Source organism: Rhinolophus sinicus, linkage group LG02, assembly GCF_036562045.2.
Source record: "Rhinolophus sinicus isolate RSC01 linkage group LG02, ASM3656204v1, whole genome shotgun sequence".
NCBI lineage: Eukaryota > Metazoa > Chordata > Mammalia > Chiroptera > Rhinolophidae > Rhinolophus > Rhinolophus sinicus.
The window spans coordinates 119,362,112-119,388,964 of record NC_133752.1 but is presented as its reverse complement, the minus strand read 5'-3'; the positions used below and the strand labels follow the sequence as shown (position 1 = coordinate 119,388,964).

The window sequence follows — 26,853 nt, the reverse complement described above, 5'->3', positions numbered from 1 at the left end:
ATTTAAACATGCAGCTTTGTATGTCTACGTGTGTGTGTCTACCCAGAGAAAGTAAGACTATAGCGACACTCGGTTGTGAAACTGTGTACCATAACTGAGCATGTTGTGTTAGACAACAGGCACGAAGCACAGGCAGACACACAGGGCCCTTAAACTGAACTAAATGCCAAGTCATTTCTCTTCCCGTGTGTGTCACGTAATGAGACTTATTCATAACACCACAAATCCCTTCCATATAATCCCTAACACAATGTAGAACATTCGGTATGAACTTACATATAGAGAAATATGCATGTATTTATAGACTCTTAAATAGATGCAAAAAACATTTACGTTATATATTGTTTCTTATGCATTTTGGCTAGCAATTATATAGTAACCAATGTTAAAATACCCAAAATGCTTCAGTTGAAAGCTACCTACATCTGGATTTTTCTATACTTACTACCACAAATCACAATTAAAATCTTACTAACGTTGTAAAGGGCAGCGTGACTAAGGCAATGACAGGAAGAGAGGTTAACCCAAGTTAACATGTATTGTTATTTTCCCCGCTATATGTATCCTAAACTTTTAGATAAATACAGTGCCCAGTAGATATATTTTTGAATTCAATGAAAAGTAATTAACTGCACTTTTATCCTCCTGAACTTACCTTTGTTGCGATTCTCAATAGCTCCATCTTGTTTCTTATCTGTAGGAACAAAATGGGAATTAAAGCTTTCCAAAAGAAATGAATACAGCCATGCTAAATTATGCAAAGGTAGTTCACATTTCTATAACAGCATTGTTACACAATGGTACGTGTGTGTGTGTGTACACAGATCAGAAAGCATCTGGCTTGTCACGACCTGCTGGGTCAATCACTCCCTAGGTCGTAACCATAGGGGAATACTCCAAAATAATTTTGGCATCTATGCTTGTTTAATTTCTCCAGAAGGCTTTATTTTTTTTTTTTACGCTGTAATAAACCCAAATATGGTACAAGAGGTTTTCAAACGACATACAGACATAACCCTAAGAAAGGAGAAAAGGGCAGGGGAAGAGAGGAAGGGAGGAATGTCATAGAAACACAATAGGCAGGAAAACTTTGATGGGAATGAGAACATAAATAGTATGTATAACCAATAGGGGAACCAACCAAGTAAAACTAGAATATGAATGTACAGAATAAGCCAGTAAGACTACCAGTTGAGATAATTCCAATAATTGGTTTAGCTATAGAGAAAAGAGAAAGATGAGAATGTCTGAAGCAATAAAGTCATCAAGGAGGGAATGGGTCTACTGTTCGGAGTAGGCAGGCTAATGTTAGAAATGACAAAGAGGAAGCAGAACCATTCAGCCTGTTTTTCTCCAGCTGCTCTATCAAGGAGAGCTATCTTCAAACTGGAAAACGTGGAACAAATATGGTTAAGAAAGAACAGAGGCTCCAGATAATTGAGGAGATAGTAAGAGAATACCAGGCTACTTTTAATGAGCTCAAGATTGGAGAGAGACCAGAGAACCACATTCCAGACAACTAAGGGAACTGAGACAGATTACCCCACCCTGGACTGCTTTTGGCTGGGAGAAGGGCTGGGAGGCCACAGACGGAAAAAGGGTGTCCCGGTCTATAAAAAACAAAACGAAAAACCCCGAAGAACAAAAATGGTAGGCAATGAGTTAGATGTTATTTCCTGGGAATACTCTTGACTGGATTAATAAAAACAAGGGTATAAAATCTTAGGAAAAAAGGGGGCATACTGGAAAAGACACTGTGGGGTCAATAAGAATAAAACCATGACAAACGCCCCTTTCTTTATGAATAGGGCCCGCTGACTTCAGGCTCCTATAATTTCGCATGCAGCTCAGTGTATGGTTAAGAGCAGACCATTGAGTCAGACAAGTGGGCCTAATCTTCCACTTACTAGATCTTTGACCTGGAATAAGTTGTATACCCTCCATAAACTCGAGTTTACTCATCAATAAAAAGAGTAACAATCTTTACGTCATATGGTGGTGAGGATTAATGAGATACGCAGATAAAGCATTCAGTAAATGGTATCACCACTGGTTTTCAAACTGCCTCCCACTCTGCCTTAGGAAACCTAAGGCAGCACATGGCGGCTGTGGTGGGAGGAATCAGGGCACGGAGAATGTGCGCTTGCTATCCTCGCTTGCAGCCAGAACTTTTCAAACACGTTGCTGTTTGAAATAAAAGATTTCACAGCTAAAGACAAAACCCAAAGAACAAAACAAAATACCCCAATATTAAAAACACTCCTGTAGTTGTAGCAAACTGAGATTTTTGCAAGGCATTTACTTTAGAAGATCTCAAAATACTTATGCGTGTGAGAGAAACATGGGCTTACTATTCTAAGTAAAATTAAATAATAAATCTAATTGGTTAGACCACAGTAACCTGCTGTCAACATACAGGGCAAAAGCTCTGGAGGAACGATTCTGTGTGGAAGAAAAGGGTGGTATACAGCAGGTATTTAGAAGCAGGGTGGGGAGGACTTTTTAAAAAAAGCACTATGCTCCCCGCTAAGTGATTCTGAGTTGTCTCCCCATCTAGGACGGAGTTTCTTATAAGGTCCTTGTGAATAAACGATGGTCACCAAATTTGCTGGAGACTGATCACTTGGAGGGACAGCAGCTACAATACATCAAATAAAGATCTTGATATCTCACAATGGACTGAATATAACATGACAAACATTAATAGGTGTCAAAGTGAAGTCCTGGTCTTATGTCCAAACACCAACAATGTAAGTAAGTACAGACTGGGAAATAGGAATAGTAAAAAACTTGAAAGAGATTAAAATCTCAATGAGACCAAAATGTGACAAGGCTGACACAGATAGCTACTACTAACATAGCAGAAAAAATAATCAAATAACAAATTAATTTTTCTGGTCAGATGACAAGGAGACTCTAAAACTAGAGAACAAAGGCAATGGAAGTGTTCAACATGATGAATTTACTCCTTGGTAAAGCGACTGCTGCATTCACTAAAGGCCCTTCACAGACTCTTGATTGAAAAGAAAAACTTCCCCTCCAGTAATTCTACCACTTAAAAGTACACTCCTGGGTAACATTGTAACTTCTTGTAGAACTGTTCATATCAAATCTCATGAAAGAAGTGTATGTTTTGTGCCAGTTCTTAGAATTTAGTTGCCCTATTTCCAAATACCAATTCTTTTATAGCAAATTGCCATTCTTACTTTTCTTTTCCTTTTTCTTCTCTTCCTCTTCACCTCCAGCTCCAAGTAAGGTAAAGATAATTCCAGTCTGAGAATTTACACCGACAGCGGTAACTACCATTCTCCCGGAGCCCTCCATGACGTGGGTACCTGCCAACAACAGAAAACTGGTTTGTTCTTAAAAATCAGAATAGAAGTTTCCCCCTACAAACAAATTTCCCACTTTAGTAACACTGTCTTTAATGTCCTTAATTTTTTATAAAATAAATTCAATAAATAAGGCATTAAATAAAATCTAAATTATTAGGTTTTTAACTCTGTAATCAGTCATATGTGCGTTCAACACTCACTCAAACCACTCATTTATCATGTGATATTGGGCAAATTACAACATCTGAATTCCTTATCCATAAAATAGAGATAACAGTACCCACACTTCATAAAAACAATGAGACTCAAACCTATAAATGTGGCATGGCTAGCATACTTCCTGGAATTTGTAGGGATTCAACAATAAATGCTCAGTATTTTTAATTACATCACCATCATCATCATTAGGGACATTTCTCTCAGAAATACATTGATTATAAAAGAAATGTGCTTATAACCAAAGGGATTCTGTAGCATCAAACGTCCCATTTCCCAGACCTCACCCCACAACCTAACCCAGACTTTCCAACCCAGCCTGCCTACATGACTGCAATTAACCTCCTAGCTACTCAGTCTTTCCAGTTCATCTCAAAATCAGTTTTAATTTTCCTAAAATAGGATTTGTGTCCTAAGCTTCTGATGGCTCAGAAACTTCTGACTCTACACTGCCCCCTGGACTGAGTCCAACATCTTCACCTCGAGACCAACCCACCTTTCACACTTTTCCATCTACTACTCTGACATGAAATCTCATTACAGAAAGCAAGGGAGCAAGATGGGAACACTGAATTCTTGGTCCGTCACAGAAATCTTGCTAATTGGTAGGCGGTATTATTTTTATTTTCTAAAAGCGTGCCCAGGGTTACACAACTATTAAGTGGAAAGGCAAGGATTCAGTCCAGCTCCCATCAGAGGACAGAGGACATAGTCGCCTTACAATATAATGCCGACAAATTTGCTTCCAGTTCTCCAACGTGTACATCCACACCTCTGCACCCTTTATCGCTTGTTCGAAGGCTTCCCACCTCCTACTCTAATATTCTGGTGAATTTTAAGTAGATCAAAACTTCATTCTTTTTTAACACTCAGTGAGGTCTTCTTTACAGTTATCACTTATCTACTTGATCTCCCAGTTCACAAACACCTGAAGGCAGGGTCTCTAGCACGTACCACCATCTTAAGTATCAAATCAGTGCTCAAAGGTGATCTGCTAAATAAGATCATAAAGCGTATGCACTTACTTCAATACTTACGAGTTAATATTTGGCTATTAACTACTGAGTAACTTAGCCAATATGAATGTTTTAGGCCTTTGGTTTCCTTGCTTTAAAAATCTGTATTCTGAATATTTCACTAATTATTACCTTCTTTGCCAGTGAAAATGCAAGGGAAACAAGAAATGAAATTTAGGATAATGAAACAATATTTACTGAGCAAGTATTGTGTGTAAAAGACAGTTTGTTTCTTTTAACAATTCTGTCTTTTGGCAGGTTTCAATTTCTTATTTTCTGTTCTTTCTTACCACAGGTAAATCATATGTTGGCCTTAATATGCTCAAAGTAAACAGTTCTTGCTCCGGTCATATCCCCACTGCTAACTGAAAAACTGCTTTTAAAAATCTAAATATAAGAAGCCAAGAACAGCAATGAGAGATGGCATCATGAGAATAAATTTAAAAATAAATGCATTTCATGTTTTTTAGTACATTTTTGGAATAGAGAAATAAATGCAGAAAAACTTTCCCACCCGTACTACGATAAGGGACTCTACAAAGTTATTTCAGTCGTTTCTTAAGCATGGAAAATTTATCGAGTTCTCTTGGTGAACTTGGTGCTTTAGGAACCTGAGTACATATAAACTTAGCAGCCATCTCTATAAAAATAGGAAAGGACCAAAGTTCAGTGAAAGGATGTCAACCTGAAGAGTTAAGCTCTATGTACGTAAGCTAGGTGTACATAAAACCCACGAAGTAACTACGGCAGAAAGGCAAGAGGATACTCTCAGTTCACCAGATATGGTCCAGTTAGTCTACGGAGGAGGTAAGGTTTGATTAGATAGCTTCTCTCTCCTTTGGAATGATTATAGATTTTATTTGGTTAACATTAACTAAAGTTTCTTAGACCTATGGCAAGGAATAAGTCAAAATAAGTATACGTTATATGTAAATACATTATACTTACATGTCCAAGATATTTTTTCTGTCTATTTGGAATAAACCACAAGCACATTAATATAAATAAAAACCCCAAATAGAGTACGAATATTCTTAGTGGTGAAGAATATTGAAGGTATACAAATTTCACGTTTTTAAGAAGAAACATTACTCATAATGGTGTTTATAAATGTACACATATGTAATTACTCTGATCTTTAATGGTGGGACATTCTACAGTGAGCTTTTGGCACATAATTGCACATCTTAAAAAGGTAATTGTTATAGTTAGGTAAGTGCCCCGAAGTTGTGATTCTCACTTAACTGACCCTTGTCATAGGTGTGACTTTGATTTCAGTAAAGCCAGGTTCAGACAATTCAAATATAAAACTTACAGAGAAGAACTGAAAAATCATAGCTGCCAAGTTATTAAACAAGTTAAATTAGCATACAAATCCTTCCCTTCTCAGAACATGTCTTAACCATGTGCAAATTCAATCCTGCCCAGTACATGTGGTATTACTCCTGGACGTACTGTTGATTAGTCATATAATCTTAGACAGGATATGTCTCAGACTCGGTCCTCAGTAGTTAAATGAGATAGCTGGATTAGGGTAACTAAGGAGTAACTTTAAGGATTTCATCAGTTCTTTAAAAAAAAAACAAAAAACCTGTCCCTTATCGACCATTACAGAAAATTCACTAATTTGCTTTAAACACATAATTATTCTTCAATCTTGTTTGTCAACAGACTGTAAATATAAATGTGATACAGAAAAACAGAACAATTCAATAGAGATCAATTCAACTTGTATTTTAGTTTTATCATTATACTAACATTAACTAACACTGGCTATCAAATCTCTTAATTTTTTCAGACTCAGTTTCCTCATTTGTAAAAATTTGTAACTCTGGATTCAAAGATACCTAATGTCTTTGACAGTTAACAAAAAAAAAAAAAAAAAAAAAAGCTAAAAAAAGGCTCCAAGGATTATAATGATTAAAGCCAGCATAAATCACATTATTGACTCTTAGGAAAAACCGTGTTTGCTGACAATGTTATACAGCTGTGGGGGAGAAACAAGTTACAAGTTATGAAGGAAATTCATACCTGATAGAAGTAAGGGATCTTTATCTAAAGACTTCTTAACATGATCAGATTCACCCGTCAATGAGCTCTCATCAATTTTAAGATCATTGCCTTGAATAAGTATGCCGTCAGCTGGAAGAAGATCACCTAAAACAGAAAGCAGTAATATGTTAAACTGTAAACAAGATTATATAATAATTTTACACCCAGTGACAGATGTACTGCTCGTTGTGACTTACCATATTTCACTTGAGCAATATCTCCAACAATAATGTCAGCTACAGGAATCTGAATGACCTGCCCACCCCTGATGACCGTGAACTTCTGTTCCTGTTCAATTCGACTCTGCAAACCTCTGAACTGTTTTTCCTTACTCCAGTCATTGAAAGCTGTTACTAACACCACACACACGACTGACAAGAGGATTGCAGCTCCTTCAATCCAACCAGTTTCACCTTCACCTTCTTCTTCTCCAACAGAGACTTCTCCACAAACTATTTGGGAAAGAAAGAAAATGCTCATCAAAAAGGATAGTGAATTGATGGTAACAGACATGTAATAACTATGACCTTTATATATCTCGTTAATTTTACTTACAGCACTAAACACCTCATCACTGAACTCAAAGCATTCCAGAATGACGAGAACATTTACTATGTCAATTGTCAATTTCAACTTCCTTGCCTCTGAAGTCTCAACCTCAGGAAGGCACTTTACAGTAGTACTGTTTAAGAGTAAGGACACTAGAGGATTAAACCCCAACCCTAAGGCAAGTTACTTATTTTTGAGACTTGGTTTCTTCATCTGTCAAATTAGGATACCTCATCTACCCCACAGTTGTGAGGATTCAACAAGAGAACACTTACAAAGTAGGTAGAGCAGTGGTGAAGACGTCCTTTGCACTCAACAAATGGTTAATGCTATTACTAACTACATATGGTAGGCAAAACACAAATGAGAAATCAAGCATTATGTGCTATCCATGAATCAAGCTTACTTATTAGATCAATTTTACTGGAGTATGATCAAATGTTGGGTTTCATAACATGCAAAGTTAAGGAAAGTGCCACTCATAATTTAACTATTTAAGTACCTACTCTAGGTGCCAGACACTTTTAGAAGCTAGGGATGCAGTAGTAAGACACACAACCTCCCTCTCTTCAGAGAACCCATATTCAGATTGTTAGGCGCAGCGGATGTAAAAATTCAGATAATAAAACACAGATAATTAGTATTAGATGTTGTAAGTGCCACAAAGAAAATAAAACATGGTGATGTGCTATCAAGTGAACAAAGAGGGCTAATTGTGATTGGATCAGCAGAGGCCTCTCTGAAGTGTCCATGACATTTGAGCTAGGAGCCAAATGATAACCGGGAACTAGCCGTATAGCTCTAAGGGAAGAACATTCCAGGGACAAATTCAAGTCAGTACAAAGGCTCTACGGCAGAAAAGAGTTTGAAAAAAGATAGGGGAGGAAAAAAACAAACAAACTTAAAACTGTAAGGTCAATAATGGTAAAGAAAGAATCATGGAACAGTGCTGTTTGGACTTTGGACTGCAATCTCTTTTTGAGTCTAAAACCAATTTGGTGGCTCATGACCAGCATTTTGAAAAATGAAACAGGACAAAATAGGAGAAAGGATACACATGCAGTGAAGGTTCATACTGTTTCCTGAAAGCATACTTTGGTAATTTATAAATTCACACAAAGGCATATGTTCTTCTGTGTTCCTATATAAAGTTCTTTCTTATTGAGGGTAGAGCTGAAACCTCTGAAAGTCATTGGTTTTCTTAGGACAGGCAAAGCAGGAAAACGATTATTCAGAAGAAAAGAATGAGTCAATGAGTGGCATTAGAAATGATTAAAGCATATTCCAGAACAGTGAGCATGAACTGAAGAGAGGATTTGAGGTACACGGACGTTGAATAAAGATTGAGCTGGGAGAGTTACATGGGGCAGGTGAAGGAAAACACAGAGATGAGAAAGATCAATTGGGGATGAAAAAGAAGGGGTGATGTTAACATTCACAAAAAGTTTGCCTCATATTTTATGACTGTATAGTCGAATTTTCCAAAGACTTTATTACACGTGCTAATATGATACGATGAATACAGAAGCAGATGAGAACCCAGTTATATTTAATTCAGCCAGACATTAAAGAGATACAATGGAATGAAAAACACCACTATTTAAAACTTCATGAATAGTAATTAATCACAGTAATTATATTTATTGTAACAATACTTATTTTTAAAATGTACTAGTATTTTTAAATTTCTCAGTTTTAATTAAGAACACAGTAAATATCTACAGATATAACTCCCATAATCAAAAGCTCTTTGGAGTCCTCAATACTTCAAGAGTGTAAAGGGGCTCTGCAACCAAGGAGTCTGAAACTATAGATTTCTTTATGATGTGGGTTATAGCGCTTATTTTCACCCCAAACCGTATCAGCAAGACATTTTGGTAATTTAATTTCTATGACTATAGATTGACAACTCATGGATTTCCTTTTAAGCAAATTACTACTACTCATTGTTAAAACATAACATGATGAAAAGATACATGGAATACATTAATAAATTTAAAAAGAATGAAGTACACACACTAACTAACACCTCACCATGGAGCGAATATGCCATTGTTTTATTAACACCTTCTAGTGGATTCTGAGTCTCTTTAAAGGGCCTATGACACTGACAACTCTAGATTATCTTCCCAGTTGGATCTAATACCAGTGTCTCCTTAAGCAAATTTGGGAAAGGGCCTGTTACTATGTCCTACAAATGAAGCGGTCCCAATTCCAGAAAGATTTGTCCAGGCCATAGTAGTAACAAAATCCACTCCCATTGAAAATATTTTTCTTTAGTTTTCTTACAGTCTTGTAAAAAAAAAAAAAAAAAAAAAATGTTAAAAGTAAAATGTTTTTAATAATCTGCTAACTCACTCAATTCTAGAACACCAATTCTCAGTATTCCTAATGACAGCTGGGTAAACTGAACACTAATGAATTTACCTGTATTCCACTAAACATGGTATTACCTCCTTTTTCAGATAAAAAGACACACACATTTACATATCCTCACACCTACCCACACATGAATACATTACATGCATGAGCACACAAAGACACACATATACACAAAATTTTTTTTTTTTAAACCTGGGAGGATATATATCAAAATGGTATAGCAGTAATCTCTAAGAAGTGGAATTTTCAATGAATATTATTTCTTCCTCTGAACTGTCATTTCCCCCTAATTGCTCTATAGCAAAACATGTACTATTTTATTATATTATTTAATAAAAATAAACAAAAGTTTAAAAAATATTTTTGGCTCAATACTGACAAGAATATTGCGTAAATCTTTTCTCATTTATATCAGTTATTCTCCACCACAGGCTGCTCTGCCCTCTTTCGGACACCGGGCAATGTCTGCCCACATTTTTGGTTGCCTCATTTGATATAATGCACCTGGCAACAAAGAATGTTCCAATGCAAAATTTCAACAGTGCTCCTGCTGAAACACCCTGATCTACACTGATCTCAGGTAAACTGGCCTTTCCTGTGACCAACTTTCTTCATTTAAAAAAAAAAAAAAAAGTTCTCACAAGAGCTCTACATATACCTTTCAAGGAATTACTTTAAATGATTACCTAAACCAACTTTTAGAGTTAGCAAGCATTTATTCAAGTCTTCATAACTTGAATAGCATAAAAATGAAGCATTCAGAAACAAACATATTTTGGTGAATAACCCTGTTGATATACAAAATATTGTTACTGGTTCACTCTATAGCTACTTAAATATGCTGACCAATACCCAAGCTAGACTTCCTAGCAGTTATCAAATGTACAGTCAGAAATACCCAATTTAAATAAATCTTTTAAAAGGAGAGGAAATTTAAAAGAGAAATGAAGGACAGAGGAAGCTGGGAGGAAAACAAAACCATTTGTAGCTACTAGTTAAAGTTAAAGCAGATCTACCATTCTATAATGGGTTTTTCCATTGGCCAGGATACTTTGTAGTATAAACATTTCTAGAATGCCAAGACGATTACTCAAATCACACACACACAACACAGTTTAAGAACTTCAAAAGTAATGGATTGGGGAAGGGAATAGAATTTTGCTTTCAGAATGCTTTTCCAACAGACTAAAAAAAAACACCAAACAACAAAAACCAAAATGAAAAACTAATTATTTCACAATAGTGTTCTGAAGAACTTAAAAACAGTGGTGGCACAGACTACATCAGATATATGGCTTAGCTGCTTGCCAGACACACTGTATGTATAGATAGGCAGGTTACGGAACCTGTGTTTCACTGTGAAATGGAGACGACACCATCTATATATCATAGGGTTACTGTGAAAATTATCTGAGGTGATCCAGTTAAAGAACTACTAAAGGCACAGTTAGAATGGTGCCCAGTATACAGCAAACCATCAGTAACTGTGGCCTGCTACTATTATTATGCATTAGGTAAGCAAATGAGCTGAACTTAGTAACACATACACACAAGTCTTTTTTTTTTTCTTCCCCCTTCCCAATTTACTTACGTGCATTATCCCCTCCTGGAGGTTGATAAAATGAAAGGACCAATGATACTACGGCTGCAATTTCTAATATAATTAAAGTGACATCTTGTAATGCTTCCCATACTAACTGAAGAAAGGTTTTTGGCTTTTTAGGAGGTATAAAATTCTTTCCAAACACTGCTTCTCTTCTTTCTATATCTGCAGGATTTCCACTTAAACCTAATAAAAAGAAACACATTTCAATGAACAGTTTTACCTACTTACAAATGAAAATATCTATATTCAAAACACATTCATTCTGTACACTTTGGATTCTAATACATAAGAAACTATCAATATGATTTTTTTTGTGTGTTAGTTGTTTTCTGAATTTAAATCACTGAAAACATGTGCAGTGCTTTAAAGCAACATTTTAAGTACATAACTCAAAATTAGATTAAGAATTTTCACTTTTCCAAACTGCTTATTTTTGATTATACTATCTTATACCATCTTGTAGACTGCTAGAGACCAGAACTGGTAGGACACTTTGACGGTTTTTATACTGGAATTAAACATCTCCCTGACCTTTACTTTTACTTATGATGTTTGTACCTCCCAAAATGGGGAAATACATAAAAATATTTGGCTTTACTTATTGAAACTTGGTTAAGTTAATCAGTGAAAGTCTTTGCTTTTCACTCGTACTAACTGAAGAACAACGAAAAGATAACCTATCACAAACTCTAAAACTTTTCTACTAAAACATCTTTTTCTTTTTTAAATTGGGGAATATTGGGGAACAGTGTGTTTCTCCAGGGCCCATCAGCTCTAAGTCGTTGTCCTTCAGTCTAGTTGTGGAGGGCGCAGCTCAGCTCCAAGTCCAGTCGCCGTTTTCGATCTTAGTTGCAGGGGGTGCAGCCCACCATCCCATGCACGAATGGAATGGGCAACCCTGTTGTTAAGAGCTGGCGCTCTAATCAACTGAGCCATCCAGCCGCCCTAAAACATCTGTTATACTTGGATTGATAAAAGATTTGCAAGTTATAAAAAACAGAAGGACACTTCGACTGACCTTTTTTTTCAAGTTTTACACTCAGGATTTATTTCCAATTGACAAAACAGGTAGTGCTACTGACTGACTATATGTACATATTGTCACTGTTAAGGGAAAGGTACATGTAAGACATATTTAATGCCGGGAGTGTGGAATTAGAAAGCTATGAGGGAGGTTAAGAGAGAGTAGGATGAATATTAATTTTGTCTTTCCTTCAACCTATCAAACAAGTTCTCCTCTGATTTAACCCTCTTGATGCGGTCGAACCTAGATATATCCAAATTAGCTAATGCAAAGTATGTACACACTTACATTACTGTGGGACTACGAAAACACAGCAGGGACCAACAACACTTTCCTCAGTTTGTTATCGAAGAAGGGGGCAAAGATACTAGGATGTTATGACTTTTAATTTATCATCATAAATTTAAATTTATAATTAATTTAATTCCACTTTGTTTTTTTTTTTTGGCAAGAGCTCATTCTAAGAGAACATCAAAGGAAGAAGACAGGAAAACAGCAGATTACTGGAAGGCTCTTGCTTTGTTTTAGCTATTAATCTCAAAGCAGAGGCAGGCAGAGAGTAGAGGAGAGCGAACAAAGAAAGTAAACCGTTAGAATAAACAACGAAAAATAAATATATAGATTTTAAAGTAATTACTTATTTTGTTAAATGTACCAAAAATATTCCAGAGAATGTTTTCACTGCCAACTCTAACAGAGTTGGTCCATACTGGGCAGTTGAGAAAGCATATTGGATTTCTGATGACAAAAGGTATCAACTGAAAACTTCCCCGAGTTCTGGGCTTTGAGACAGTCAGTGGAAAGAAAGGCAGGGAACGATTGTAGCAATGGTGTTTAGGGGGAAAGATGGTATGAGAGAACAAAGTTGCAAATTATAATTTAAAGTCCACACACTGTTTGTTCAGACTAGAGCAAAGCTGTCTGATCACACATGACTGCAGAGTTCACATTGGTCCATGGTTTCATTGAGGGATAAAGAAATCAATGTGGTGAAATTTTCCACAAAACAAAAGTTACTTGTTCTGAAGAACTATACTTGGAAATGTTCTGTGATTATGTGGCTTGCTGTTTTTTAAATTAAATGTCCTTCCTTTTATGAAAGGATGCTATTAGATAATAGGTAAGTTTGTCTATTACGTAATGCTTTTATAACAAAATAGAAGATTGTTATTTCTCCCCGTCAGTCTCCATTTTTTTCTAAGAAATCTGTTTGAAGATACTGGTTCTATCAGTTTAGCTCACACTTAAGAGAGCCTACCATTAATTACACATACAACACCTGATAGCTTTAAAAGGTCACCACTGTAACTATAAAAATAATTGATCAGATCTGAATATCTTAGTCTTCACAGGGACCAGTATTTCATGCTAATTCTGAAAAGAACAGCCATAGAACTAAAGACAGCTTAAAAACGCACATTGGAGGGAAGGTGGGAAGGACGAAGGCAGCTGGCGCTGAAGGTCACTGTCACCCTCCCACACCACCAGCACATGCCGAGGTCACCACACCCACCAGTTGTCTGGTTTAGAAGTTCGGAGACCTCGGCTCCAGTTCCCCTGCCGAAATCTTGTGCACGTCACGTAACTTGTTTGGGGGCTGAGGGGAGCATTAATATTTGTGGGTATAACTTAATAAGGTTGTTTTGAAAGACCAAGGAGAAGGTGTGCAGCACGTAAATCATAAATTACAGGGTAACAGTTATTAAGCTAAGAAAAGGGGAAGACAAGTTACAAAACGAACACTACAGGTTTTCTCTCCATTTTGGGGACAATTCATTTCTATTAATAGAAAAAAATAAACTTACAGAATCTACATATAATGAAGTTAAAGTGTTCTGTAACAACAGGCTGCTCCCCGACAGATACCTGCTGAACATCTAACTACTTCCAAGGACTGTGCTACTGCTGAGGAGGCAGTGTGAGCAACACCAATCTCCGTTCAGCAAGCCTATTATTACACTGCAGGGGGACAAATAAAGACAATTCAAATAATACGGAGAGAGGACTGGCATTTAATCTAAGAACAGTGGAAATCACAAGCAGGTTTTAAAGCAGGGTAGGGATAACTAATCTCATTTAAATTGTTGTGTGAAGGGTACACTGAAGAGTGCAAGAGTAGAGGGAAAAGACCAGCTGGGAGGCTGCTGCAGTACAGAGGAAGAGACGATGGTGGCTTGCACCTGGCTTTTATTATTTCTTTATTATTTTATTTAATTAAAGTTTATTGGGGTGACAATTGTTAGTAAAGTTACATAGATTTCAGGTGTACAATTCTGTATTATATTATTTATTTTTAAAACTTTTTTTAAGGAGGGCGCCACTCACAGTGGCCCATGCGGGGTCGGAAAAGCAACCCTGGTGTCATTAGCGCCGCGCTCTAACCACTGAGCTGAGCGGCCACCTCCATCTGGGATTTAGAGGCAGCGACTGGATCTGCCAGGTGTCTTGTGAGGAGATCAGACTGAACTTGCTGAAGGACTGGATGTGGATGAAACAAAGAGAATAAAGAACGGTATCCAGATTTTTTTTTTTTCCGGGCCACACACTTAAGGGGGTACTAGGCAGTAGACGTTTACCAAAAGCAGGCTTTGGGAATTGCAGAATTGGGTGTGAAAAGGAACGCAGGAGTTATTGGTTCTGTTTTATAGATTAACACATGGGATGCCCATTACATGAGTGGAAATGTCCAGTAGACAGCTGAGAATCCATATGCGGAATTCGGGGAGAGATGTGAGCCAGAGTCATCAACATAACAGATGATTCTGGAGCCATGGACCGGATAAGAGGTCCTGAAAGCTAGAGTAACTAGACAACAAGAGAGCAGGGCTGAGGCGAGAGCCTTAACAATCCACCATTTGGTGGTCAGATCAGGGAAGAGAAGCTAAAAGCAACTGAGAAGAAACAGAAGAGTGGGGACGAGGGGATGACTCATAAACAGGCGTATGGAATACTGTAGAAGCCTAGAAAAAAGGGGTTTGCTCAAAGAGGGAGATGTATCAAATGGTGTTACAAAGGTTGAGTAAGATGAAGACAGAGAATGGACAAACTGGCTTTTGCTAGATGGAGGCTGATGACCTGGATAAGGAATCTTCCAGTGGAGTGGCATGTAAAGAAAAGACTGATAAGAAAGAATTGAACAGAGAATGGGAATGACTAAATGGAAACAATGAGTATCGATAACTTTTTCCAGGAGTATGATGCAATGGGGAGAAATAAAGCAGTAAAGGTGAATTAAAAATGGGTAAATACTACCCATTTTGTTTTTTTAAAGGTGAGGGATAGATACTAAAGCACATTATTTATCAAAGGAAATGATCAAGTAGAAAACAAGACACTGATGATACAGGAGACACACACAGGCTAACACTAGAATAAAGCCTTTCAAGAGGCAAGCGGGAGCAGCCTGCAAGGCACGGGTGTCAGTCTATCACAGGTGCAGAAGACGCTGTCCCTGAGGAGAGAGACAGCAAACTTCATGGGGAAGAGAGAGAGCTAAGCTGGGGAAGTGGTAATGAGCCCACGCGGTCCTGGCTTCACAAACAGCCTAAGCATGCTATGAAACCATTAAGAATAACTTATGAATGAATACAGTGAGGACGCTTCTGCCGAGTCCTCTTGCTCAGCGGCCTATAGTGTTAGCAGCAATGAGGCCAAGGGCATGTGTGCACTGATCTCACAGCCCAGTTAGCGTCACAAAAGACCCATCAACAGGAGCCTCAGAATTATATGCTTTTGGGTTCTGGATCCACCGTTGTGGGAAGTTAAGAAAAGAAAGCCTATATCCAGTCTATAAATACATACTGGTTTAAGAGTATTTGAAAAGGACATATGGAATAAAATGCAAATTACATCAATAACAATGTTTTACAAGAAAATGTAGCAACTCCACTGCTAGGACTAATAAAACCACGTCTCAAAGGAAGCAGGGAGTTAAGCACTGCAATGTAGGAAGCAGGGGGGGGGTTTAACTGAAAACCGCGGCTGATTAATACACAGCACACAGAATAAATCCTGTACTTCATTTGTGTATATGTGTCTGAGTGTGGAGTGAGGGTGGCGGGTGGTACAGTAGCCACCCTGACTTCTCTGAGGGACACAGGGAAACATGCAGACCTAGAAAGCATGTAAGAATTTATTTTTTAGGTGCATTCTTCTTGGAAAACAGACTAATACTCTTATCAGTCTCAATTTCAAAAAACAAGGAGACCCCCTCAAATTTTCAGAATCACTGGTCTAAAGTCAAACTTATGCATCTGTGTCCAAATGCCTACAATGAGCCAGGCACTGTGATGGCACGAAGGAAACGAAGGGAAATGAGTCAGACAGGATGCTTTCTCTGGCAACTGCCCTCAAAGAACTCACAGTTCACAGGGGTGGGGGTGGGACAGGGCTGGGGGAGCAGACTGACAAGTAACCGGCTAATCACAACCCACTGTGTTAAGCACTTCGAGGACGTGGTGAGAATGTGTGAGAGTCCACAAAGGGAACTGGAATCCAAAATTCAGGGGTTTGGGGTAGATAAGGGAATTCTAAGATACCTAGAGAGCCTAAGAATGAGTAAGATATTAATAGTCATAGGAAGGATGAGGTGAAGTGTTTTAGGGGACAGATTAGTACGCAAGAGGCCAAGAAACAAGAGTGAGCACGGCACAACATTATTTGAGAAAGCTGAAAATTCTGCTATGCCTCCAGCACTGGGGAGCAGAGTTGGAAAGGAGAAACAGAGGACCAGATCCCACCGACATTTGTTAACCTAAGTGAGAGATCTGAACCTCATTCTAAGGGCAAGGCGAAACCACTGCCAGCTTTTAAGCAGGAGAGTGACAGGCAGCGTGAGGGGAGACAGAAAAGACAGCAGTTAGTATGCTGTTACCGGAATCACCCAAGAGAAGACAGTGGCCTCAAGCCGGGTAGAGGGGATGCAGAGAAGCAAGCACCCTTGAGTTAAGACAAAGTTAGGGGTTAGAATTTCCAAGTCTTGTCGCTAAAGTTAGGGTGGGTGAAAGATTCCTGTCAAAGTCAACGCCACCTAACAAGATGGATAACAGGTTTCATAGGAAAGGGGAAAAAGAGAAGCATATTTTCAGAAGGGAAAGTTTGAGAAAATGAAGATGTCTATAAAGAAGTGGGCTTTCAGCTGCAAAGCCTGGGAGAAAAACGTGGCTAGCAGGCATGGGAGTGGGAATCACAGCATCCGAGTGACAGGGAGTCTCAGGAATGGACGGCATCACCTGGGGCGCATGTAGCCACTGGATGAAGAAGAGTGTGTACAGATGAACAGAAACCTGAGGTCGGCCAACATCTAAAGGAAAGCACAGGAGGCTGATGAGACTTGGTCAGATAAAAGAAAGAAACCCCAAGAGTGTTATGAAAGCCAGAACAGAGTATTTTGAGAAAGAAAATGTGTCCATTGTACTCAGAAAACTGAACTTAAAAAAGATCTAACTAAAGCATGCTACTTCAGGCTCTATTAAGCACAACTTTAAAAAATAATACATATTATGTACAAAGTTAACAGGAATATTCAGTGTTACAACTCTCTCTGAGAAATGCCTAAGTGACCCGAGCAGGTATTAAATGTATAATTCTCCACGTCTGTTAGAGCAGCAATACATTTCTAGGACAAGGCCATGCAGAGGAGCACCAATATAAAGCCGTTGTTAGTAACTCTATACATGGACGAAAGCATATATGGATGGCATACCATGGCCGTGCAAATCCTTGCTGAATGCCTGAAAGGACTGTGCCAACCTGTACAACCAAGCACACACACCAGGGCATCAGAGCGTTCTTGTAGTAGCCAATAGATCAATACTGATTTTGTCTGGGCAAAGGGCTGATTTTTGGAGAGAGTGAAAATAGATTTGCATGTGTGACTGTTAGTTTTACTATATTGCACCATGAAGACATGGTCAGAGCACACCGCTACTAGCAGCCTCACTTCTGTGAGTGCAAACAGGATGATGTAGATGCCTGATCACTGCACTGTACACCTGAAGCTGAACAATAATCCATGTCATCTACAATGTGATATATACATATATATGTATAGATACAGATATATATCTATATATATAGTTACAAGAAGTGGAGTACAGCATTAGGAATAGAGACAGTGGAAATGTAATGGCTCTGTGTGATGTCAGAGGGATAGTGGATGAGGGAGGGGGTTTCACACAGTGTGAGGGATATAAATTATAAATGTCTATTATATTGTTTGGTGCACCTGAAACTAATTAAAATAAATAAATAAAAATAAAAATAGCAAAAAAACAAAAACAAAAAACAACCCTATTAAAAAAAAAAAGAAACTGCCACCTGAAACACTATGGAAACACTAGTCAGCCAGGGACAATTGCTGTTGACTCTCCCTGGCTTCCTACCACATGTCCCTTTTGTTTCTTCCTACCGCTCTTTCTTTTTCTCATTTCCTTTGCTTTTTATCTCTTCTACCTAATTTTAGCAACCACCACTTAAAAAACTTAGTGTCCCATTTACTTTCTGGCCCGTTATAAGGCCAGGAAGCCTGTCCTCTTACAGAATACCACTCAGTATTTGGTCTTTAAGTTTTATGAATTCATTTTTATTCGCTGTTTTAATGCAGCACAACTGAATGAAGAACATGAGAGCAGGGCTAGAGTTCTGCATTCTATGAATCTCATTATTAGAGTCTATTCTACCATTCAATATAAAATATAACATAGATAACATAGGAACACATTAAAATGGAAAGGATACCAAAAGTTAGTATAAAAATAAAAGGATCAAGAAATATATAGAATAGGAATAAGAAAGTTGATGTAGGAAAACAAAGATACAAAAGAAAAAAAAAACTGTAATGGTAATTTCACTGAATTAGGATGCTATACGCACGTTATTTTATCATACAAATACATTCTTGGATCCTGAGGACTGTAAGATAGATGCTTGCTCTAATAGATAAAGCTAAAAATAGCAAGTTACAAGCCTCAATTCCAGTTAACCTTGGAATTTATAGTTCTGATTCTTTTTTAAGAGTAAAGATGGTTAATCAGAACTACTGGGAAGTTTTGAGTTTGAAAATCACACCTGGCTCAAAGCACTTCCTATTGATCAGGACACAGACAGGATTCAAATCAAGCTAAATGATTACTCTGCTAGGAAATAAGCAACACATTAGCAGGCCAAAGAGGGAGCACACAAGTACCACGTCCTGGATAAGGCATACGTGCTTTAAAGACTGATCCATAAAACAGAACCTGAAAATCAATTTTTTTCCCATCAGATAATTCCTGCCATCAAAAAATACTACTGAGAGGAGAGAACACAAGTATGTCTTTCTCAATATTCTTAACTCTTGCACGCTGCATGACATGAGTTTTTGTAATAGGCAGTACAATATAGTGGTTAAAAGCATGTTCTCCGTATGTTGAGATATGAATCCCTGCTCTGGGCTTGTGATATAGGAGACTTTCGGTAAAGTTGCTTACCCTTTTTGTGCTGTGGGATCTTTGGCTGTAAAACAGGGTAAGGTGCTTGTGAGGATAAAATGAGTTAATATTTGTAAGTGCTAACAACTAATCTGGCACAAAAAGTGTTACCTATCATTTTGTTGTTGCTGTTCTTCAGAGATGTCTTAAGTTGTTCCTTTAGACTTTACAACAATCTAATGTTGACGTCCCCAATATTTCTGATTTTCCTTCTCCACTCATTTTTCTCTAAAGCATATATCAGGAACACACCACACATTTTATTTCCTTGTCTTGTGAATTTGTCTCCCCCATATAAAAATAAGGCAGGGATTTTTGTTTTATTCATGAATGTATGCTCAGAGTCTAGTTTTAAAAATTACCTGTTACACAGCGGATAACATGCTGAATACAATATCCCAGCAATTCTAAAATGCGCATATTCTTACATTTTATTAACGTCTCTGAAATTGGGATATAATTTAATTATATGTTTAAATTATCTTACAATTAAAACTGCCAACACTAAATCTATTTTTAGGGGTATATAAAATATACGACAACTGACAACCTAGATCTGATGAAAAAATGTTGTGTGTCAGTGAATGAATGAATGAATGAATGAACTAAAGGGACAGATGAACTTCAATTTTACCTAACCAAAATTTATGTACTTTGAACAATCATTTTAATCTTACTTTCCCTGACTATAAGCAGGGGATTATAAGCAGGGGATTTTTTGTTATACTAACAAAAAAGTACTTGGTGTCTAGATAATTTTCTTGGGCAGATAAACTCCTAGCAGATTATCTCTGATGATGACTCATTTATCATCATTTGCCCAGCTGATCAATGACAAAAACACTAATCACTAGCTGAGTGAACTGTATCTAAATTGAACTAAAACTATTCCTTTGGAAATAACACTCCTGTCAGGCTGCTGCTGCTCTTATTTATTCTTACAACTGTAAATACAAAAACAATGTTTAAAACAGCCTTTTTCACATTCCATAAAAAATACTCCAAAATGACAAACTATATATAAACAATGAAGACGGCAGTTTGTATAACTTTTAACAAAAATTAAATTCACAATTCTAGCAAGATGATGAGTAAGAATTTTCCAAGAATAAAAGAGTGAAAAATAATGCACACATTTATTTACTATCACAAAGCAGCAACAATGCACACAAAATTTTAAGTGTTGATGACATTTCTAGAGATTATCCACAGCTTCCATCATATTGTTAAAGTGGTATATAACCATCCCCTCCCCAAATTTTAAAAACTACTGTACTAGATGTAAAATTTCCCTCTAACTCAAGAAACTGCACTAATTCAAACAAAACCAATGCAAGGAGTACTGCCCCAAATAATAGCACAAAAGAAACCGCAGTGCAAACTAATGGGAAATCATGTCTATAAACATGAGAACACATCAAACACGGGTACGGAGTTATCAGAAGACAAGAGTTGTAATTAATAGCAGAGGATACAGAGACACGCTTGGGGGATGTGCAGTTATGTACAGACTTGAAACTGAAGCTCAGTATCATTTTCATGAACAAACTGCTGTTATACTGAGGGCTATTTAATGTTCAACTCTCCCATCAACGTGGTGATCATGAAACATCCAACAATCAGGTTTTAGATTAAGTGTAGTGAGTACATGTGGTTGAATTAATGAAGCTACCAATTGCTACCAGCATATTAATGTACAAATTGCTAAGGTGACAGCTAGTTAATACTTCAAAGATGGTTTGCATAATGAACAAACTCTGAGTTTTGTCAAATTACTGTCTGTTAAAGTCCATGGGTCTTCTGTTCTTGATTCCCTGAATTTTTATCAACAACAGGGATCCCAGCTACCCTAAAATGGTACAGCATATTGAAGGTATAACTAAGAAGAGTTCATGTGTCTAGTGGTTCTGACTTGAAGATAAGATCCAGAAAATCTGGAGGAGTTAACAGGTCTTGCAGAGAAAAACAAACATATTCCAAGAGATCCGAGAAAGTCCTTTTAGGATATGTGTGAATACTGATACTTTCTTCCCCAAAATCATGCTACCTCAGAAAAAACAATGAGCAATTTACACAGAATCCTATAAAGGTTTTAAAAAACATTTTTTAAAATGTGATTTAAAATTCTTTGATAATTTTAGAAATAACTTTTTGCTATTCCTTCGAAGTTTAGCAAAACTTGTAGCGTGTCATAAGATGTTTCAGAAAAAAATGTTAAGACAAACACTTCTGCATAATTTCTCTAGAATTGGCTTTGGAATATACTTATATTTTAAGTTTTAAAAGTATACTTTATACTTTAAGCTAATATACTTGAAGTTTTAGCATTATTTCCCATCCTTACTAAAATAAATTGTAGTCACCATTCATCCTCATGTATCCTCCCCCTCTCCTCTGTGATTTGCAACTTCCTAACATTAGTTTTCTGTTCAACATGATCAATGTATAAAAGGCCATCCTTCTCAAACTCTTTCAAAGACGATGATGAAGTTATACTGAATTGTCCTTTCTTATGAAACCAAAGGTTTATTTAAACGTAGGGAAACAACACAATTCTACGGTTGAAAATTATTTTCAATCAAATCAAAGGCAATGTCTGCCAGGTCAAAACCTGCCATCTAATCTACTCCATTTGCTTTAGGACCATCTGAACTCATTATTAAAGTTTAGGTTAAAAACAACTCAGCCAGCTACTGGCAGCGACAACTATTTTAAGCTACCTGGCAAAATGAAGGATGGTGAGCAGTGCTTATTTCCACTGAATGCCCTGGGGGCTACCAAGCCTGGTTCCATCCTATCTAGCTCAAGGGGAAAGACAGTCTTGCTATGACAAACAAGTAGTAACAATATGTACAACAGTACAAAATATTTCCTCCCAGCAACCGAAAATATACACATTAATGTGCAACATTATATCTTGATTTAAAGTTATTCATACTTTAACTGCACCAATCTGATAGTTCACCTGTCTTTAATGGCACTAAAATGACAGCACCATCATATAGTAGCCAAGACAATATAAGCATGTTCATTTATGAGCCAAGTACACAGTACTCTCTGCATAGAGAACTAAAAACAAATCTTATAAAACTCACCTTCATTTGGAGATGTTTTCAACCTGGTGCAAATGCCATAGACGTCTCCATAGCTCTCCTGTATTTTTCGTAATGCATCTGTAGACCTGAGCTCCATGAGAGCCCGCAGTTCTGCGAGCGTGATTCCAAAGTCTCCATCATGATCAGCTTCCTTCAGAGTGTGTTTCACTCCGCTGTATGAAACTGAGTTGTTTGCCATGTCGCCCATTACAAGTATAATTTATCAGGAGGAAAATGTTTCCCAAAAGACTCTAATTTTCACTTGATATATTTCCAAGATGAAAATTTTTTTAAATATGAAAATCTTTCTTAAACCAAACACTCATTGTATGACTTTGTAAAGAGGCATCAACAACATTTCCCAGAGAAGTATCTTGACCTTTGGCCCATGACTAGTTTCTTCGTATCAATCATGAGATGTACACATCTGTAAAAAGAAAAAATTAAAAGTTACTAAAATCCATTTTAGAGTATTGTATATGTGAGCAAGTGTCATCAGGCAAGCTAATCAAGGTCCATAATTTAATTACAAAAATATTTTTGAACTGTAGTCTCATGCCTTTAAAATGTTTTACATGCTAAAAGATCAAAGTATAACTTCTAAATAAAGTTGTATATCAAAAGACATTAGATCTATTACATGAAACTGCATTTCACGTGACTGAATTTTGTTTCATTCGGTATTACTGAATATTGACAGTTACCATTAAGTACTTATATTCCAAGCACTATGCTAGTTGCTTTAAATTCATTCTCTCATTTAATCATCACAATTTAATCCTATGAGGTGTTCTTACTATTCACTCTTCTAAGAAGAGCAAGCCTCAAAGAAATTGACAAGTTTCTGCACAGCTAACAAATGCCTAAAATGGATGACCTGCGATGTTTCCAAGCCCATGTTGTTTCTACTACACAGACCTGTCTCTCGAAACCTTCCATATAGAATTGCTCCTGCAAGGGCGAAAAAGCAAACCGAGCCCTCTACCATGCTTCCCTGCCATTCTCCTAGGCTACTCTGTAACACCACCCTCCCTGAAACTATCTTCCATGATTTTAGGCACATGTCACTACCTCATATGACCAGCTATCTAAAGAAATTATCTACTCCTTAATCACTCTTCACTGTTACTCTCTTTTCTTTTCTGGCCCTTAATTTCTTATCTGAAATTATCTTGTTCATTTCTTGATTTTGTTGTTGTTGTCCTCCCTCCATCTCCAGCACAAGTTCTGAAGGAAGGGCACGGCTTTGTCCTTGACGCTATGCCGAGAACCTAGAATTGTGCCAGGCACGTGGGACTCATTCAGTAAGCATTTGAGGAAAGAATGAGTGCATTACTTTAATTTTCTTCAAAATGTGCTTTAAAAAAAAAATTTTATTGGGGAATATTGGGGAACAGTTTGTTTCTCTAGGACCCATCAGCTCCATGTCAAGTCGTTTTTAATCTAGTTGTGGGGGCTGCAGCTCACTGGCCCCTGTGGGAATAGAACCGACGACCTTGGTGTTAATGAGCCCTACGCTCCAACCACTGAGCCAATCGGCCACCCCAAAATACTTTCAATGCTCCTCTTATTCTAAATTACTGAGAGATGAGCTCTCAACTCTTTCTCCATCTATGTCCTTTAAACAATCACCTCAAAGTTAATACCGGCCCTACAATGGATCCACCTTATTCCCAAATTAGAGCGCTCCCTCTCCCAATCACCATTATCCTAATCACCTACTTGGGCTTGATCTTAAATCATCTTTGACTCCATTTCCCAGCTTCAATCAGTCAGAGTTGGGTTAACCCTTCCTCTGAAAAGCCTCTTCTATTATAACCCTTCTCTTCCTGATCTTCAAGTTCCTCCCACACAAATTATAATCCCTGCCCCACCCCTCCACATTCTCTCTCATTCCAGTATCTACTACATCCATCCATTCTGCACTTTGCTGCTACATTTAGTTTTTTTAAACAAGCATCATGCCACGGTATCTAAATCTATAGGATGAAAACACAGTTCTATTGCTCATGCCTGTTTGGCATTCAGGCTTAAACTCTATTTTAACCTATTCAACTCTCTCCCTCCCCAAATACCATGCCCCATGTTTAATAAACTCACTATTAGGAACTAGAAAAGATTACTGGCAAGTGCAATTAATCTTCAGCTATGAAACTGTTATGGGGATGTCTGCGAGTCATGGTATGTAGTTCTCATAGTTCAATACCCATCAAAATCACCTCAAGAGCTTTTCAAAATACAGATCGCTGGGCCCCACCTCCAGAGTTTGAGTTTTAGTAGGAGTAGGGTGGACACCACAATTTGCTTTTCTAACAGATTCTCCCAGATGACACGGACGCTAATCAGGCCAGGAAGCACACCGTGAGAACCACTGGACAGGGAAATGGGCTAAACATTTTGAATTCATACCAGCTGGTTGAGGACGGTTGGTGGTGAAAAATTCTGCCTGTCTTGCGTTCAATTTACAAAGATGTGACAGCTATGGATTCTGCAAGACATTTTCTTTCATTGCCTGTTTTCTCCCACTTCACAAATCCTTATGCTTTCCCAATTATTACCAATTTTACTCATCTCCTAGGCAAAGTGGGTTTCCTCCTACTCACACATCAATTATTATAAACTTCAAAAACTGGAGGGCCAGCCTGGTGGCTCAGGCGGTTAGAGCTCCATGCTCCTAACTCCGAAGGCTGCCGGAGGAGTTTTCCTCAAGAACTTCCGGCCTCCTGTCCAGCCAATTATCACTGAGGTGAAATGAGCTGCCTGACAGAGGAGATTTTCCCAGAACAGCTAGACATACGGAACTTGTTCACCTCAGCTTTCTTTTGGGAGCCAGATGTCTGCAGGACTCGTGCATTCTGGTCTGAGTTATTAGGGGCAGATCCCAGATTAAAAAACCTATTGTTCAAAGTGCCTGGGGTGGGGGTGAGTAAGTGTTCAGTTCTGGGTTCAGTATTAGAACGTCATTGTTGTTACACACACAAAAAACTGCTTCATTTCAGCTTCTATCAGTAATAAAACTAGTATTTTTATTCCTATGTGCCAATCTTGGTTTTTTCTAGACAGAATTCAAGCAGAAGAAAGGGGTGTTATTTTTTGGGTGCCTTTAAATTTCTCAACAGCAAGGACACATAATAGAGCTAATATGTAATAGAACTAGGATTTGAATCTATTTGTCACTCAAAATCCACGCTCCTTCCACTATACTGTCTCCCCTTTAAATCCTCACATTAGGTTGAAATGGAAGTTTTCATTGGTCAAAAAAAAAAAAGTCAAATAACACCAAATGTACCAGTTTATAATAAAATCAGAATTCAAGAGACATGGTAAGTACATTTGTTATTTGCCACCTCAGCATCCTTTCCCCAATTTTCCAGTAATAGCCCCACTTGTTGTTTAGGGGATCTGCCCTTTCCAATTTTCGGTGTAGACTACCCCCATATTCAGACACCCCCAGCCATAATGACGACTGGTCCAGAAATGTGGATGTGATGGGAGGGCCAACAGTTGGCAATGAGGCTTCTGCTGTGACTCTGGAGCAGAGACTTGTTTTTTCTTACTGAACTTGAATCTGAGGTGCAGAAAACCTCTCCAAAAGTCTCTAACAGGGAAGGCAAGAAGGAAGGAGGAAGAGGGGATGACAGGGAGGAAATGTGCCTGTCAGTGTGGGATTACTTGAGCCCACTGATCAGTCAGCGCCTTAAGACTGCCCTACCCGAGCTTTTCAGTAATTTGTCAATAAAATCCTTTTTTGGAGTTGGGTTTTCTTTCGCTTTGCAACCCAAAGGGCTTTGATAAGTCCATCGTTACCAACCATGTTCAGTTCCCCAGTTTGTTGAAAGAAAGGGAAGGCCAGGCAAAAGCTCCAAATGCACATGAGCTACTTTCTCGACAACCCACAAATTATGTATCAAGCTGTTGTCTATTTCTAGATCATCTACAACCTCTTGCACTATTTTTCTCTCTGCCTACTCTTCCCTCTTCCATTAACCTAACAGGTAGAATAACAAAACTGCTAAGGACAACAAGAAAGTTTGGGTTTCACTTGTTAGCTACAACACGACAATCAGAGAGAGACATACCATTTGGGATTGAGATACAACAGAAAGGAG

The 26,853-nt window shown here is 37.8% G+C and overlaps 1 protein-coding gene across 6 annotated transcripts in view; it reads right to left on the bottom strand.

The window, feature by feature from the left end:
• ATP2B1 (ATPase plasma membrane Ca2+ transporting 1) overlaps positions 1–26,853 on the bottom strand; it is a 127,271-nt gene that overhangs the window by 47,698 nt on the left and 52,720 nt on the right. For all 6 annotated transcript variants that reach the window (XM_019742141.2, XM_074325295.1, XM_074325297.1 and 3 more), the window contains exons 2-7: positions 22,745–23,171; positions 11,142–11,339; positions 6,817–7,071; positions 6,599–6,724; positions 3,207–3,335; positions 656–694 (exon numbers count right to left, since the gene is read on the bottom strand). In XM_019742141.2, the coding sequence (XP_019597700.1) occupies positions 656–694; positions 3,207–3,335; positions 6,599–6,724; positions 6,817–7,071; positions 11,142–11,339; positions 22,745–22,952 (955 nt within the window). In that variant the 5' untranslated portion in view covers positions 22,953–23,171. The remainder of the gene's footprint in view (positions 1–655; positions 695–3,206; positions 3,336–6,598; positions 6,725–6,816; positions 7,072–11,141; positions 11,340–22,744; positions 23,172–26,853) is intronic.